At 41.8% G+C, this 15,757-nt stretch overlaps 1 protein-coding gene across 1 annotated transcript in view; it reads right to left on the bottom strand.

Annotated features, from left to right (window-relative positions):
• rab3c (RAB3C, member RAS oncogene family) overlaps positions 1-15,423 on the bottom strand; it is a 32,646-nt gene extending 17,223 nt beyond the window's left edge. Inside the window, exons 1-2 of the mRNA XM_056287692.1 lie at positions 15,381-15,423; positions 11,854-12,078 (exon numbers count right to left, since the gene is read on the bottom strand). Coding sequence (XP_056143667.1) covers positions 11,854-12,078; positions 15,381-15,398 — 243 coding nt within the window. The 5' untranslated portion in view covers positions 15,399-15,423. The remainder of the gene's footprint in view (positions 1-11,853; positions 12,079-15,380) is intronic.
• Between the last annotated feature and the right edge of the window lie 334 nt (positions 15,424-15,757).

Below are 15,757 nucleotides of genomic sequence, written 5' to 3'. Positions count from 1 at the left end.
AGATAAAGAAAGTAACATACAGATAACTGTGTACTGTTCTGGGATATGCGTGTGCATGCATATACATACAGTGTGTATGTAAGTACATTGGGCATGTGTTTATGTTGGTAAGCATACGTGCAAGTATAACGATGTGCGGGTACATCTTGGACTGTGGCCTCGTGTGGTGTAGGCAGCGGTCGAGGGCAGATTGACATGTTGATTTGGTGTATTACCTTTTTTTCGTCCATACCTTTTTTCTTCTCTTTTTTATGCTATGTACGTTTTATGTATATACAAGTATTTTGTACTTTTGCTTATTTAATTCACTCATTTATTATTAGGGGTCCAAGCAGCGAAGCTGGTGGAACCCTATTGTATTTGTTAGGATTATTATTATTTTTCTCCACTAAAAGTGTGTGAGGCTCAGCAACCGTAAGTCCTACACCAACCAACGTTGGTACGTGGATTCCTATGGCCCCCCCACTACTCAGGCACCACAAATCACCTATGTCAGCCAGATGGTGGCGCTATAACAAAGGGTCATGCGTAATTCCCACACCATAAGTCAGATCAACACAAAACTGCACAGACCTATGCATCTGAATGTGCTCTACAACTTTGTTATTGGGACCACATATGTCAGCCATATAGTTTGCCCGCCATTTTGACTTGTATTAGTTTGGGTGCGGTTTCTCAGCTAAAAGTGTCTGAGGCTCAGCAACCATAAGTCCTAGACCAACCAAATTTGGTAGGTGCATTCATACGGCCCCCCACTGCTCTGGCACTACAAATCACCCATGTCAGCCAGATGGTGGCGCTATAACAAAGGGTCATGCTTAAAAGGCCATAACTCCCACAGCATAAGTCAGATCAACACAAACTTAATCGACCCATGCATCTCAATGTGCTCAACAACTTTACTATTGGGACCACCTATGTCAGTCATATAGTTTGCCCGCTATTTTGACTTATTTGGTGTGGAAGCGCTACTTTTTCTTTTTACGGCAGTCGGCTAGGACGCAGGAAATCAGACACCGTCTGGTCCAGTTTTGGAAACTCTGGCACATGTTTCTGAAGCAATGGAAGTGTTACGACATTTTAAAAAATTACGGTAATCGTCTAGGACACAGGCGACCCAAGTAATCCGACATTGTCATATCTAGTTGGAAACTCGGGTAGGCTGCTGTTTCTGAAGCAAGATTCTTCAGTCTTTATTACATTACCAACAGCGGTTTAGTGTCATGTTGAAACAGTAGTCTATTACAGGCTAGGTGTATAAAAGGCCCCTACGTATCATAGCGTTAATTATTTACGTTGGGTGAAGGTATATGATCATGAGGACAAAACCATTCAAATTGCTCCATAGGGGGCGCAACAGGGCCAATGCTTGGGCCCCTCCCAACGCCGCTTGCGGCTTTATTATTTGCTTGTTTTTCGCCCATAAAAAATGTATATATAGTGACATTGGATAATGGGGGAAATTAAATAAATAAATACATTTAAATATGTCAATAATAATAAAACTAAAATGCAATAATAAAACAATAACGCTAAAAAAATAAAACATCCATCCAAACGGTAAGTCCAGATTTAATGGAGCTTGTACTGTCTAATAGGAGACCTAAATCTAGACCCTTATGCTATGGGAGGGAGCTCAGTTTTAGTCTGCCTACATAAGATAGAAATGGCTGCCATAAACTACAGAACCTGTCAGTTGAACCTCTAAGAGTATACTTTATTTTTTGTAGGTGGAGAAACTGCATAAGATCTCTCATCCACTGAATAAATGTGATGGTGACGATTCTTGCTTCCATCTCAGCAGAATTAGGTGTCTAGCTACTAGAGAAGCGAAAGCCACTGAGTTAGCCTGTTGTTTGGATAAAGATAAGTCCTTTTGCACAACACCAAAAGTTGCTGTTAGAGGGGAGGATTCAAATGGTATTCCAAATACCTCTCTGTAAGTGTCTCAGAAACGGAGGCCCAATAAAGTGATAATCTTGGACAAGTCCAGCAAGTATGGATAAGAGGGCCTATATGTGATATACATCTGTTACAGTTAGGATCTAAAGCAGGGAAAATCTTAGAAAGCTTTTCATTTGAAAAGTGAAGGTGATGTACTATTTTAGACTGTATGAGCATGTGTCAAGAGCAAAAAGGAAGTATGGACTCTTTCTAGAGCAGACTTCCAATCATCCTCTGACAATTCAACTTCTAAGTCATTTTCCCAATGAGACGTGATTGTATCAAGGGAAGGGCAATTAATGGCTGAGAATATGTCATATTCTAGATATAACTCCTTTATTCTGGGGCTTTGTTTCTAGATCTTATATCTAGAATGGATTCTTGTGGCAGTTGTGGAAATTGGGATGTTTTATTGCGTATGAAGTTATGGATTTGTAGATATAGGAAACATTTTGATGGGGGAAGATGGCGTTTTTGGGATATCTGATTAAAGGAGGCAAAAACATTGTTGACATATACACTACTGTTCAAAAGTTTGGGATCACCCAAACAATTTTGTGTTTTCCATGAAAAGTCACACTTATTCACCACCATATGTTGTGAAATGAATAGAAAATAGAGTCAAGACATTGACAAGGTTAGAAATAATGATTTGTATTTGAAATAAGATTTTTTTTACATCAAACTTTGCTTTCGTCAAAGAATCCTCCATTTGCAGCAATTACAGCATTGCAGACCTTTGGCATTCTAGCTGTTAATTTGTTGAGGTAATCTGGAGAAATTGCACCCCACGCTTCCAGAAGCAGCTCCCACAAGTTGGATTGGTTGGATGGGCACTTCTTGCGTACCATACGGTCAAGCTGCTCCCACAACAGCTCAATGGGGTTCAGATCTGGTGACTGCGCTGGCCACTCCATTACCGATAGAATACCAGCTGCCTGCTTCTGCTCTAAATAGTTCTTGCACAATTTGGAGGTGTGTTTATGGTCATTGTCCTGTTGTAGGATGAAATTGGCTCCAATCAAGCGCTGTCCACTGGGTATGGCATGGCGTTGCAAAATGGAGTGATAGCCTTCCTTATTCAGAATCCCTTTTACCCTGTACAAATCTCCCACCTTACCAGCACCAAAGCAACCCCAGACCATCACATTACCTCCACCATGCTTAACAGATGGCGTCAGGCATTCTTCCAGCATCTTTTCATTTGTTCTGCGTCTCACAAACGTTCTTCTTTGTGATCCAAACACCTCAAACTTGGATTCATCCGTCCACAACACTTTTTTCCAGTCTTCCTCTGTCCAATGTCTGTGTTCTTTTGCCCATCTTAATCTTTTTCTTTTATTGGTCAGTCTCAGATATGGCTTTTTCTTTGCCACTCTGCCCTGAAGCCCAGAATCCCGCAGCCGCCTCTTCACTGTAGATGTTGACACTGGTGTTTTGCGGGTACTATTTAATGAAGATGCCAGTTGGGGACCTGTGAGGCGTCTGTTTCTCAAACTAGAGACTCTAATGTACTTATCTCTTTGCTCAGTTGTGCAACGCGGCCTCCCACTTCTTTTTCTACTCTGGTTAGAGCCTGTTTGTGCTGTCCTCTGAAGGGAGTAGTACACACCGGTGTAGGAAATCTTCAATTTCTTAGCAATTTCTCGCATGGAATAGCCTTCATTTCTAAGAACAAGAATAGACTGTCGAGTTTCAGATGAAAGTTCTCTTTTTCTGGCCATTTTGAGCGTTTAATTGACCCCACAAATGTGATGCTCCAGAAACTCAATCTGCTCAAAGGAAGGTCAGTTTTGTAGCTTCTGTAACGAGCTAAACTGTTTTCAGATGTGTGAACATGATTGCACAAGGGTTTTAATCATCAATTAGCCTTCTGAGCCAATGAGCAAACACATTGTACCATTAGAACACTGGAGTGATAGTTGCTTGAAATGGGCCTCTATACACCTATGTAGATATTGCACCAAAAACCAGACATTTGCAGCTAGAATAGTCATTTACCACATTAGCAATGTATAGAGTGTATTTCTTTAAAGTTAAGACTAGTTTAAAGTTATCTTCATTGAAAAGTACAGTGCTTTTCCTTCAAAAATATGGACATTTCAATGTGATCCGTAACTTTTGAACGGTAGTGTAAGTCTTTAATTAATTGTAGCTTGTCTTTCCCATAACTTAAACGTAGAATCAGTCAAAGACGGTGGGAACATATGATTCCTGTTAAATGGAGCAAGTTTCAACATCGATTGCAGACCAAACTTTTTCTGAAATCATATCCAACTTCTTAGAGAATGGTATACTAATGGATTATTACTGAAAAGTGTGACTGTTAGCGGGAGTGCCATACAGAGCAGAGATGCTAGTGAGGTCTGTTTGCAATACAGGGATTCTATCATAACCCAACCTGGGAGTCTGAAGCAGAGCTATTAAGCCAATCGAATAAATTGTGTATACTTGCAGCCCAATAGTAGAACTAGAAGTTGGGCAGTGCTGGGTCACCAGAAGTTTTGGGGGGTTTTTTTGCAAGTATTCGTTATGAATCCTAGGGGGGTTACCATTACAAATGTAAGATATCACTTTTTCCAGTACATTAAAGATGTTTTAGGAATAAAAACGGGAATCACTGAAAAAAATAAAGAATTAGGCAGTGTATTAATTTTTACAGAGTTAGTACGACCAGCTAAAGATAGTGGAAGGAGTGGCCATCTGCTGAAGTAACATTTTTTGTGCGTGCTAGTAAAGGGGGGACTGTTGGCTCCACATTTTTTATATGATCGGGTTACTTTTATTCCTAAGTAGGTGAAAGGTTCTGAAACAATTTTAAATGGGACGTCTTCATCACGCATAGCTTGTTTTGCTAATTCATTGACTAAAAATAATTCGCTTTTGTTTAAGTTTATTTTGTAACCTGAAATGACACCAAAATGCTCCATGCTTGATAGAAGTCAAGTCAAACTTTAATTATATAGCACATTTCATACACAGGGTATGAGAAAGGGAAGCAATGGGGTGCAAAATGTAGAGGAGGAGGTCATCGGCATACAGCAACACCTGTTCACGCCCACATCTCTCTATGCCTTTTATTAATTGCTCATGTTGCAGGCCTACTTTGAGGGGTTCAATAGCTGTCGCAAATAACGGAGGAGAGAGCGGACAGCCATTCCTGGTGCCTATCTTGACTGAGTATAGTTTGATTGGACAAGAGCCGTTGAGGCAGTAAACAGAGTGTTTATCCAGGATAGGAATTTCTGCCCAACTCTGCCAAGTGTTTGGTAAAGGTATTCCCACTCGACTTGGTCAAAAGCTTTTTCTGCATCTAATGCGCGAATCGTTTCTGGGTGAGGACAGGGTGAAGTGTATAGACCCTTTTATGACCTACATCACGCATAGTATGCATGCACATTTTGGCAGCAAAAGAAGCAACTTTTCCATCTCCAATCAATGCAGAGTGCAAGTGGATTTTTGATCGATTGATATTTACATTTTTAAAATGTCATCTTGTTGTGTTGTGGGTTGCCAGAACAGGTCTAGCAAAACTAAAGGTATTAATTTCTACCGCATTCTATCGGGGAACAGACCATTCTATGCAAACAGGCGAAGATTGTGGCTACAAGCAATAAAACGAGTCTGGATAAATACATAAGTGGCTATCATAACAAATAGAAGTTATATCCTAGCATAAATAAGAGGTTATACCATACAGTTGTATGGTCACAAATAATAAAATCAATTTTTTGCTGCCAAAATGCACATGCATATTAAATCACATGATCACTGTTTACCAACTGTAGAAGGGTCTATAAGACATTGAATAACTGGTGAAGATTAAAGAACCCCTGCCTGTTCTTCACAAAGCCAGTTTGATCCAGTGAGAATATTGAGGGAAGATGAAGTCTGCGAGCTAGAATTTTAGAAAGTATTTTAAAGTCTACATTTAATAATGATATAGGATGACATGAAGCACAATTAAGTGGGTGTTTATTTGGTTTTAGGAGTAGTGAAATAGTAGCCTTTCCTGGAGTAGGGGGTGAAGTTTTATTGTTGAAGGAATCTATGTACAGTGCATCCGGAAAGTATTCACACCCCTTCACTTTCCCCAAATTTTGTCATGTTACAGCCTTATTCCAAAATGGATTAAATCCCTTTTTTCCCCCATCAATCTACACACAATACCCCATAATGACAAAGTGAAAAAGGTTTTGTAGAAATTTTTGCAAATGTATTAAAAATAAAAAAACTGAAATATTGCATGTACATAAGTATTCACACCCTTTACTATGACACTCAAAATTGAGCTCAAGTTCATTCTGTTTCTACTGATCATCCTTGAGATGTTTCTACATCTTGACTGGAGTCCACCCGTAGTAAATTCAATTGGTTGGACATGATTTGGAAAGGCACACACCTGTCTATATAAGGTCGCACTGTTGACAGTGCATGTCAGAGCAGAAACCAAGCCATGAAGTCAAAGGAATTGTCTGTGGACCTCCGAGACAGGATTGTATCGAGGCACAGATCTGGGGAAGGGTACAAAAACATTTCTACAGCTTTGAAGGTCCAGAAGAGCCCAGTGGTCTCCATCGTTCATAAATGGAAGAAGTTTGGATCCACCAGGACTCTTCCTAGAGCTGGCCGCCCAGCCAAACTGAGCAATCGGGGGAGAAGGGCCTTGGTCAGAGAGGCGACCAAGGACCCGCTGGTCACTCTGACAGAGCTCCAGCGTTCCTCTGTGGAGATGGAAGAATCTTCCAGAAGGACAACTATCTCTGCAGCACTCCACCAATCAGGCCTTTATGGTAGAGTGGCCAGACGGAAGCCTCTGCTCAGTAAAAGGCGCATAACAGCCTGCTTGGAGTTTGCCAGAAAGCACCTAAAGGACTCTCAGACCATGACAAACAAGATTCTCTGGTCTGATGATACCAAGATTGAACTCTTTGGCCTGAATGCCAAACGTCATGTCTGGAGGAAACCAGGCACCTCTCATCATCTTGCTAATACCATCCCTACAGTGAAGCATGGTGGTGGCAGTGTTATGCTGTGGGGATATTTTTCAGCGGCAGGAGCTGGGAGACTAGTCAGGATCGAGGGAAAGATGAATGGAGCAAAGTACAGAGAGATCCTTGATGAAAACCTGCTCCAGAGCGCTCAGGACCTCAGACTGGGGCGAAGGTTTACCTTTCAACACGACAACGACCCTAAGCACACACCCAAGACAACAAAGGAGTGGCTTTGGGACAAGTATGTGAATGTCCTTGAGTAGCCCAGCCAGAACCCAGACTTGAACCCCATTGAACATCTCTGGAAAGACCTGAAAATAGCTGTGCAGCGACACTCCCCATCTAACCTTACAGAGCTCGAGAGGATCTGCAGAGAAGAATGGGAGAAATACCCCAAATATAGGTGTGCCAAGCTTGTAGCTTCATACCCAAGAAGACTTGAGGTTGTAATCACTGCCAGGGGTGCCTCAACCAAGTACTGAGTAAAGGGTGTGAATATTTATGTACATGCAATATTTCAGTTTTTTATTTTTAATACATTTGCAAAAATTTCTACAAAACCTTTTTTGCTTTGTCATTATGGGGTATTGTATGTAGATTGATGAGGGGAAAAAAAGAATTTAATCCATTTTGTTATAAGGCTGTAACATAACAAAATGTGGTGAAAGTGAAGGGGTGTGAATACTTTCCGGATGCACTGTATATATCTCTTAATAGGGGTGAAAGGCTATCATTGAATGTCTTATAAAATTCAGTGGAAAATCCATCAGAGCACAGATGCTTGCCACTCTGCGTTAACTTAATAGCTTCTTTTCCCAATTCTTTTGCTATATACCGAATCTAAAGTTTGAATGGGGAAATTATCAAAGAACAAGTCCAGCAGGTCTGGGTTGTTCAGTGACCCTGAATTGTAAAGATTACAGTAAAAATCTCTAAAAGTATCATTTATTTTCTGTGGCTCTGTTGTCAGGTCACCTCACTGAAGTCTAATTTGAGGAATGAGCCTTGAGCTATTTGACTGTTGCAACTGATTAGCGAGTGTTTTTGAGGCCTTCTCCCCATATTCATATGTTGAGTGTTTTGCTTTGAAAATTTGCTCCTCTGCTTGCTTCGTGGAAATAAATTGAATTCTGTTTGTAGGGAGAGCCTCTGTTTATAGAGTTCAGGAGAGGGCGAGGATGAGTGCAGCTGATCTAGTTGTAGTAGGAGGCCAGTTAATTCTTTTAATCAGTCCCGCTTTCTTCTGTTAAGGAGTGAGCTATACAAGACAATGTGATCATGTAAGAATGTTTTATTTATTATTATTATTAATAATAATAATAATAATAATAATAGTATTAATGTTTAGGTATATTAATATTATTTACATTTTGTACCATTTTTAGGAGCAATATATAACTGGCAAATAATCTGTCGCTGTTTAGTATGTAAAATAACAAACAGCACTGAATAAAAACCTCCCTAATGTACTGCGAAGACCGTCTCTTGAGTGAAAACTAATAATATGGCTTTACAGTAAATCTAGTGAAGTCCCAGTTTTATATATTGTTGCTTTATTGCTGTTGGACTGTTGTTCCATCCAGAATAGGAACTGTTTGGAAAGCCCTGTAGCACTAATACCAGAAAGACACAGGATGGAAAACTTGTGCCTACAGCTTTGCAAAGCCGTTGTTAAAGAAACAGCCATCCAGGCAACAATATTTGGTCTTTCTACAGTGGCTGGTTCTGTGTCAGTCTGGACATGGCTGTAATAGTGTGCCTGTTACAGCCAGAGGACATCTCTGACCTTCACTCACAAGAGACAGAGCTAATAGCCTGCCTAGCTACTATTCACAACAGCTGAGACTGTAGGTCAATATATAATATATACTGTCTACAAGTGTATAGAATGTGTAAGTGTGTGCGCGTGTGCACACACAAACCTACCTTTTGTTGTACCATCTACTGTGCACTGTGTGAATGATATTCAGTTTGGATGTGCATTGTGTACAGCTTACATAAGAATACGGAATATGTTACATGAAAATAGTCATAATGCATTTCACTGTTGAAGAATGATCTACGTTGGCAGACAACTCATTTGGTGGGCAGTCATTGGACCAATGATCTAGATGACGCTTTGCCCTCTTGTCTGAATTCTAAAGACTTGGGAACTCGCACTTTTCATTAGCCTATCGATTTATGGCCAAGTGCTTGACAATGACCTTTGCATTTTCCATCTATTTCGGTTAGCAGTTTTGCGTATTCTCAGTTAAAAAGACGAGAGCAAGACAGAAAAAAACCTGCTGAGTCTTGTGAACAGGAGCTCTGTTGGAAGACTCGCTTGTAGTCTGCAGCTCAACAGTAATCAATCCAGAGAAGCTGACTGTTATTAAATTGAAGTGATAAAGTAAGTGTAGGCAGACAAATGTCAGAACTACCAGACACGCGTTGATTACACAATATGAATGCCCTTATACAATTAATTTTAGCCAGACTTTTTTACAGTGAACGCTACATAATGTAATGCTGTGACAATTTTATCTCATAAAAGGTTCATTTTTTAACATCTACAATGACACTAGCTAAATGACACTAGCTAAAAACCATCACAGTAAACATCCATTTACTGCAAGACTCAGCTCTCACAGAGCCCAATTAAAAAAGACGAGCATATGTAAGAGGCACGGCGATTCTTATGGTCTTTGTCTGAATATGTATTTCTTTGTTAATGACAAAAAACAGTGTATGGGTTGGTCACTCATTTGTCTGTTTACCTTCAACCTGTTTTTGTGCTCTGCTGAACTGTTTTGTGTTTTTATGCTAAGTGCTGCAAGAAACGGCGATTATGATGACAGGAAGAAACAATGCAATGTCCTCACGAGGATAGTGGGAACTTGGTGCAATATATATTCCACTAAATTCACACGTTCCTCGTGGGAATATCTATGTATATGTACTGTACAGTGTATGCTGTACAGTATGTTTCAAGAGAGATGGATCATGATATTTACATTTCTACCCTGTCACTATCTGAGATGTGTTATGAGATAATATCTTTAATCAAATCGGAAGGACTCATAATTCAGCATCCTTGGACATTTTTTCCGTCTCCCTCAGGCGTATACTCAGATTCTGAAGAAAGTATTGCTTCTGTGTCCTCTCCCACTGTGTGCCAAGCTAACACTTCCTAGCCTGCTGTCAGGAATGGTGAGTCTTCCATCTGTCTCTATTTTACCATGTTAGTGTGTCTGGCTAGAGGGTGGAAAACATACAACTTTTCTTCAGAACTTCTTAAACTACTGATAAACAGAGCCACGGCCCAAACCTCAGATGCTCAACATGAAGGAACAGGGTGCTGATCATCATGGTTCTGTGTTAAAAAAACAGAACTATTGAGGATTTCCTTGGACCTTATACAAAGCTGTGTAATGGTATAAGTGTACTTAGATATGGCTAACGTTTTTACTTTGCCATAGTCTACAGGATTAAAGCTATGTCCCACAAATTTGCAAGAGTAGAACATGAACATTCTTTGGCTTTTCTCTGTTCATCTCAGAACTGATCCGAAAGCTGATCCTCAAACATGCTGTAAAGTGATGTGATATATAGCCCATCAAAATCCTGTACTGTACTCTACTGTACTGTTGTGGTTTTCTGTTAGTTTTTTTTTTTTTACTTCTAGTTATTGTTTTGAAAAAAATTGGTATGCGCTCTGCAAGCCTGAAGGGCAAAAGTAAGACTAACTGCACAACTTATTGAAAATTTGACTGAAGTGTGTGGTATATAAAGACTTACCTAAACATCCCGTACCTAAACATCTATCCAAACATACAATAGAGGCACAACCTGTCACGGTCCTTGCTACATAGTGATCAACAAATAAAGGACAAGGTGCAACTGGGACTGACAGGGATTTATAGCTTAATAGGTTTTACAAATGTGGGTCACTCTCCGAAAAGAAAGACAATCAGAGTGGGAAAAGAGAGGGGCAGAGTACATCTAGAGAGCCATTCCCCTTGTGCATGGTGGGTAAAAGCATAGATCGACCCCCTATAGAGTTTAGCTAGTCCTCCAAAGGACCTTGGAAGACGATAGAAATTACTTTTTTCTGCCAGGCAGATACTAATTGTATTCAAACATGATTGCACTCTTCTCTATTGGAGATGAATAGGAATGCATGCATGACTGGAATGACAACATAGAAGAGGGACATCAGTGAAATGGATAAACTGCCCTGTACTGTGGCGTTGAATTTTAAATGCCATCAGTTTTTTCTGACTTTTTTCCTTCTCTTTATAACAGTTCATTATTTACAAGCAGGTACTAAAGATCATAAGGAGCAGTGGTGTCCAATCATGTGTCTTTGGGGGCCAAGAAGAGTTACCCTTAAATGAACCTTCACCCAAATTGGGGGGGGGGGATTGGGTAGATCACCTAGTGTAGCATTTAGTTGAAGGAGACCCACCACATATATGTAATCCTTGATGGCACATGGTTGTAAACTACTGATAAATTTAATTTCTGTGCCTCTGAGCTCTTTCCACATATTCTCATCATATGATTGGCTCACTCTACCTCGTGGCATCATAGGCTCTTCAACAGTTAACAGTGTACGGAGTTGGTCAAAAATAGAAGGAAATGCAATTTATCATATTAACTTACATCCTGCTGTCGAGATGCAGATAGCACAGTGAGTTACACTTTGATATTGTCCAGTCGAGGAGTTCAGGATATGGATAAATTGAGGGGAACATGGTCTTGATTTGCTGTCATGATAAATGCAGTTTCCTCCAATAACATGACCAGTTTTTCCATGGATCAAATTTGCCAGAGCATATTTTCAATTTGGAGAGATTTGTAAAATCTCTATTGTGCTGTTCCTCGACCAACTGGGCCAATCTACCTGAACCACTCCCCAAGTGATCCCACATACCCAGATCTGTAGTTTGATCCTCTTGTCATTCTTGTAGACAGTCTTCACTTTAAAGTCAATGCCCACTGTGCTGACGAAGGCTGAAGTGAAGGCATCGTCTGCGTAACGGAAAAGGAATGACGTCTTGCCAACACTGCTGTTTCCAATGATCAGCAGCTTGAACATATAGTCAAAGTTCTGGTCCCCTCCCTCTCCCTTCCCTTTAACATCCTGAGTGGCAGCCATCTGCAAAACACCAGAGGACACATTGTGCAATAAGGATCAGGTCCTAAACATGAAATACACGTGTAAAGATTTGTCATGTAAGTGTGCTACTTATTCAGCATGAGAATAGGGTTTTGTCACATAACAAATTCCCTATCTATATACTGCGTCTTTTCTGTGACGGCCTTCCACACTTCGACTCCGTTTTGCACTCATGGAAGAGGGGAGGAGACAACCGGGAGGCAGGAGATGGTGTCGTGCAGCCACACATGCAAGTGTATGGGTGACAGGAGGTTGTTTCAGGTAAACCAGAGCAATGACCACAGACACATTAGGCAACCCAGAGGCTTCAGAAGTGGCAGACTACAATCACTAGTCATTCGTCAGTGGAAGATTGTGTCGCCTACTTTCACAGAATGATTGCCGGTGTGAAGATAAAGCTTGCTGTGGTGTAACATGGGAAGCCTTACATTTGAAGGAGTGTGCATCGGACATCTGTTTAACGTGTAGGCTATCATTTTCCAAAGTTTTGAAATCTCAAAAGGATGAGACCGCACCGACCGCAGCGCCCAGTTTAAAATACGCTAAAACAGCACCAGCATGAGCTTTCCTTACTCAGTGCCGATTCCCTTAGTACACATCTGACATGAAAGAGGAACACAATTTCAACACAATCAAATTATTGTGATACAAACCTTTGGTGGCACTGGCACACGTAAAAACTTCTGCAGCTTACTGGCACAACGATAAACGAGACGCGGACTAATCGAAGACATTTTTGATTTTACAGCGTAATACGTGGAGCGTCTCAGTCATGACTGCTAGCGTTCATTGGCCCTGTGAAGATAAGGGTACCCAAAAACATCACGATGAGAACACAGTCATCGTTGCCCCCCCCCCAAAAAAAGGGTCTTCACAAGGAAACGGTCTACGGCAAGTGTACCGTCACCCCCTCCCTGTCTAGTTACTGAAGATGCCCTACCTCCATCCCGTGTCCGATCCGATACGCTGCTGCTACACAGCCTCTTTTAACACTGGCAAGGCCACCGAGCCACGTTTCCATTGACACCCATGCAACTTAATATGCCATATCTTAACACAGCCAAAACGATGGACATCTTTAAAACCCCGACCCTGGATGTACCAGGGAGGATGCTGATGCAGAGGCGCTAAGACCAGCGGTTCTATTCCGGGCACGAGGTCTTTTTCTTTTTTTCTCTCCTTCTTCTTTTGATTAAATAAGAAAAAAACGCATGAAATTCTGTCACATTACCGACGTTAAATGGATACGAACAAATGGTGTCGACCAACCTTTTTCTGAAGGCCTGTGTCTCGGTGTGTGCGTGTGTGTGTGTGTGTGTGTGTGTCAGTCAGGCGGTGGTTTTGGTCTGCGGACCAGATTCAGAACCCGGGAGCTGTCCCCTCACACGGCTCGTGACACGCACGCGCTTTCCCCCTCCCGACGAGGCTGCGCGCGAGCGGAGGCGCGTCGCCACGCGTCTCGCCGACGTCTTCGACGACGCGATGGGGGTTGTAGTTTTTTTGTTTTTTTCTTCTTACGACGTCGGCTCCAAACGCGGCGGCGGATACACACTACGTTGTCCAACGTGCACGGCGCCCGACCGCCGACAGCCGCGAGGGCCGTCGCCGTACGGACCGTCGCTGTGGCGTATTGGATCGAGCGCTCGGTGCTCGATTGTGTTGGCCTGTCGCCGCTACGGAGTTCTGTAATACAGTGTTTCTCAACCAGGGGGGGGGGGGGGGTCCGCGGACCCCTAGTGGTCCGTGGTGTAATTGCAAGGGGTCAGTGAAAATAAAATATCTTAAAAAAAAAAAGATCCTATGACATTTATAGAAACAGGATTATTTTACTCAGATGTGACTGAGACCTTTATCTACCTAAACTATAAAGGGTAACAGGACTTTTTTCTCTAATTACATCTGTTTCACAAGTGTAATTTATTGTATTTTAATGAGATCTCGCTCCCGTCTGCTCGTTAAAAGTTACTGCATAAAAATTTTGTTGTTACATATATCTGAAAGTTACTGAATACATATTCTGTTTTGTTACATATATCTGAAAGTTACTGCATACATATTCTGTTTTGTTACATATATCTGAAAGTTACAGCATAAAAATTCTGTTTTGTTACATATATCTGAAAGTTACTGAATACATATTCTGTGTTGTTACATATATCTGAAAGTTACTGAATACATATTCTGTTTTGTTACATATATCTGAAAATTACTGCATAAAAATCCTGTTTTGTTACATATATCTGAAAGTTACTGAATACATATTCTGTTGTTACATATATCTGAAAGTTACTGAATACATATTCTGTTTTGTTACATATATCTGAAAGTTACTGCATACATATTCTGTTTTGTTACATATATCTGAAAGTTACTGTATACATATTCTGTTTTGTTACATATATCTGAAAGTTACTGAATACATATTCTGTTTTGTTACATATATCTGAAAGTTACTGCATAAGAATTCTGTTTTGTTAACTATATCTAAGTTACAACTGAAAGCTCTTATTTTTGCCCCAAAGAGTGAATAAATGCTATAATGCAATTTAAAATGCAGTTTCTACTGTTTCTATCAAATTGCAACCCCCTGCCCCAAGATCAGGTGGAGGGGTCCTCAGGGTAGATCAAAAATACGCAGGGGGTCCAGGACCCCAAAAAGGTTGAGAACCACTGCTGTGACACACTGGTCGAGCCTGGAGTGTGCGACGTCTCCGCCAGTAAAGATCCGACTTGTGCCGCATCCTCGTCTCCGTGTACTTATATATATATTGTAGCGAATTCGGGGGACGACGCAACCACAGGAACTGCCGCGGCCGGGGCGCGAATCCGTATCGCCCGCACCGCAGGAGACATCGCTAACCGCTAGACTAAACGGGCAGACCCGCGAGCCAGCGGCCAGCGTGCCTTCTTATCCATGCACGCTACAATATATATTAATGATTAAGTTGGTAACCCACGAATAGTAACACTACAATAGTGTACATAGTCACAACGGTCGCCACTTCCCCAACCCCGGCGCAGCGTCATGCGTAAAACCCCGCTGTATTTACGGAGACGTCTCCCGGTTCTGTGCCGTGGGACGACGCGCGCGACGTGTCAATCAAACATCGTAACGAAGCCCACTGCTTTTGTTTTTTTTGTTTTTTGTAAAGCTGATTCAGAGCAATCAAGGCCGGGCGTGTACACGACGAGCTTATTATAGAAGCGCAGCGAGGTTCTCGTTTTGTCCCCTTCATTCGCAGCCTCCTCCGCTCTATCCAGTGAAACCTTGCGCGTCTTACCTTTCCATACAGGTCCATGATGTATGTCTCTGGTTATCTACAGTGTGTATCGCATACAGTGCAGTGGGGGTGGGGGGGGGGACAGTTGGGCTTACTAGAATAATACAGCCCTCTGAGAAATTAATTATTTGGCGGCGACGGCCACTCCTTTTGCGTCACTCTCGATCCGGCCGCTACACCCCCCCCCCCGCGCAGAAAGAAAGCGCTGCTCGAGAGATAAAAGCGTACGGCGGCTGAAACGGGGGGGTGCGCGCGCGCGTGTGAATATTGTAGTCCATTCAGTGGAAGCCGTACGTCATACGTCATACGCAATATGCCTGCGCAGACCTAATCGGCAAATCCCCCCCCCCCGCCCCCGGCCCACTGCGTTCTCGATT

This window comes from Lampris incognitus, chromosome 1 (assembly GCF_029633865.1).
Source record: "Lampris incognitus isolate fLamInc1 chromosome 1, fLamInc1.hap2, whole genome shotgun sequence".
Classification (NCBI taxonomy): domain Eukaryota; kingdom Metazoa; phylum Chordata; class Actinopteri; order Lampriformes; family Lampridae; genus Lampris; species Lampris incognitus.
The sequence above is the reverse complement of the archived record's forward strand: the minus strand, read 5'-3'. Positions and strand labels throughout refer to the sequence as shown.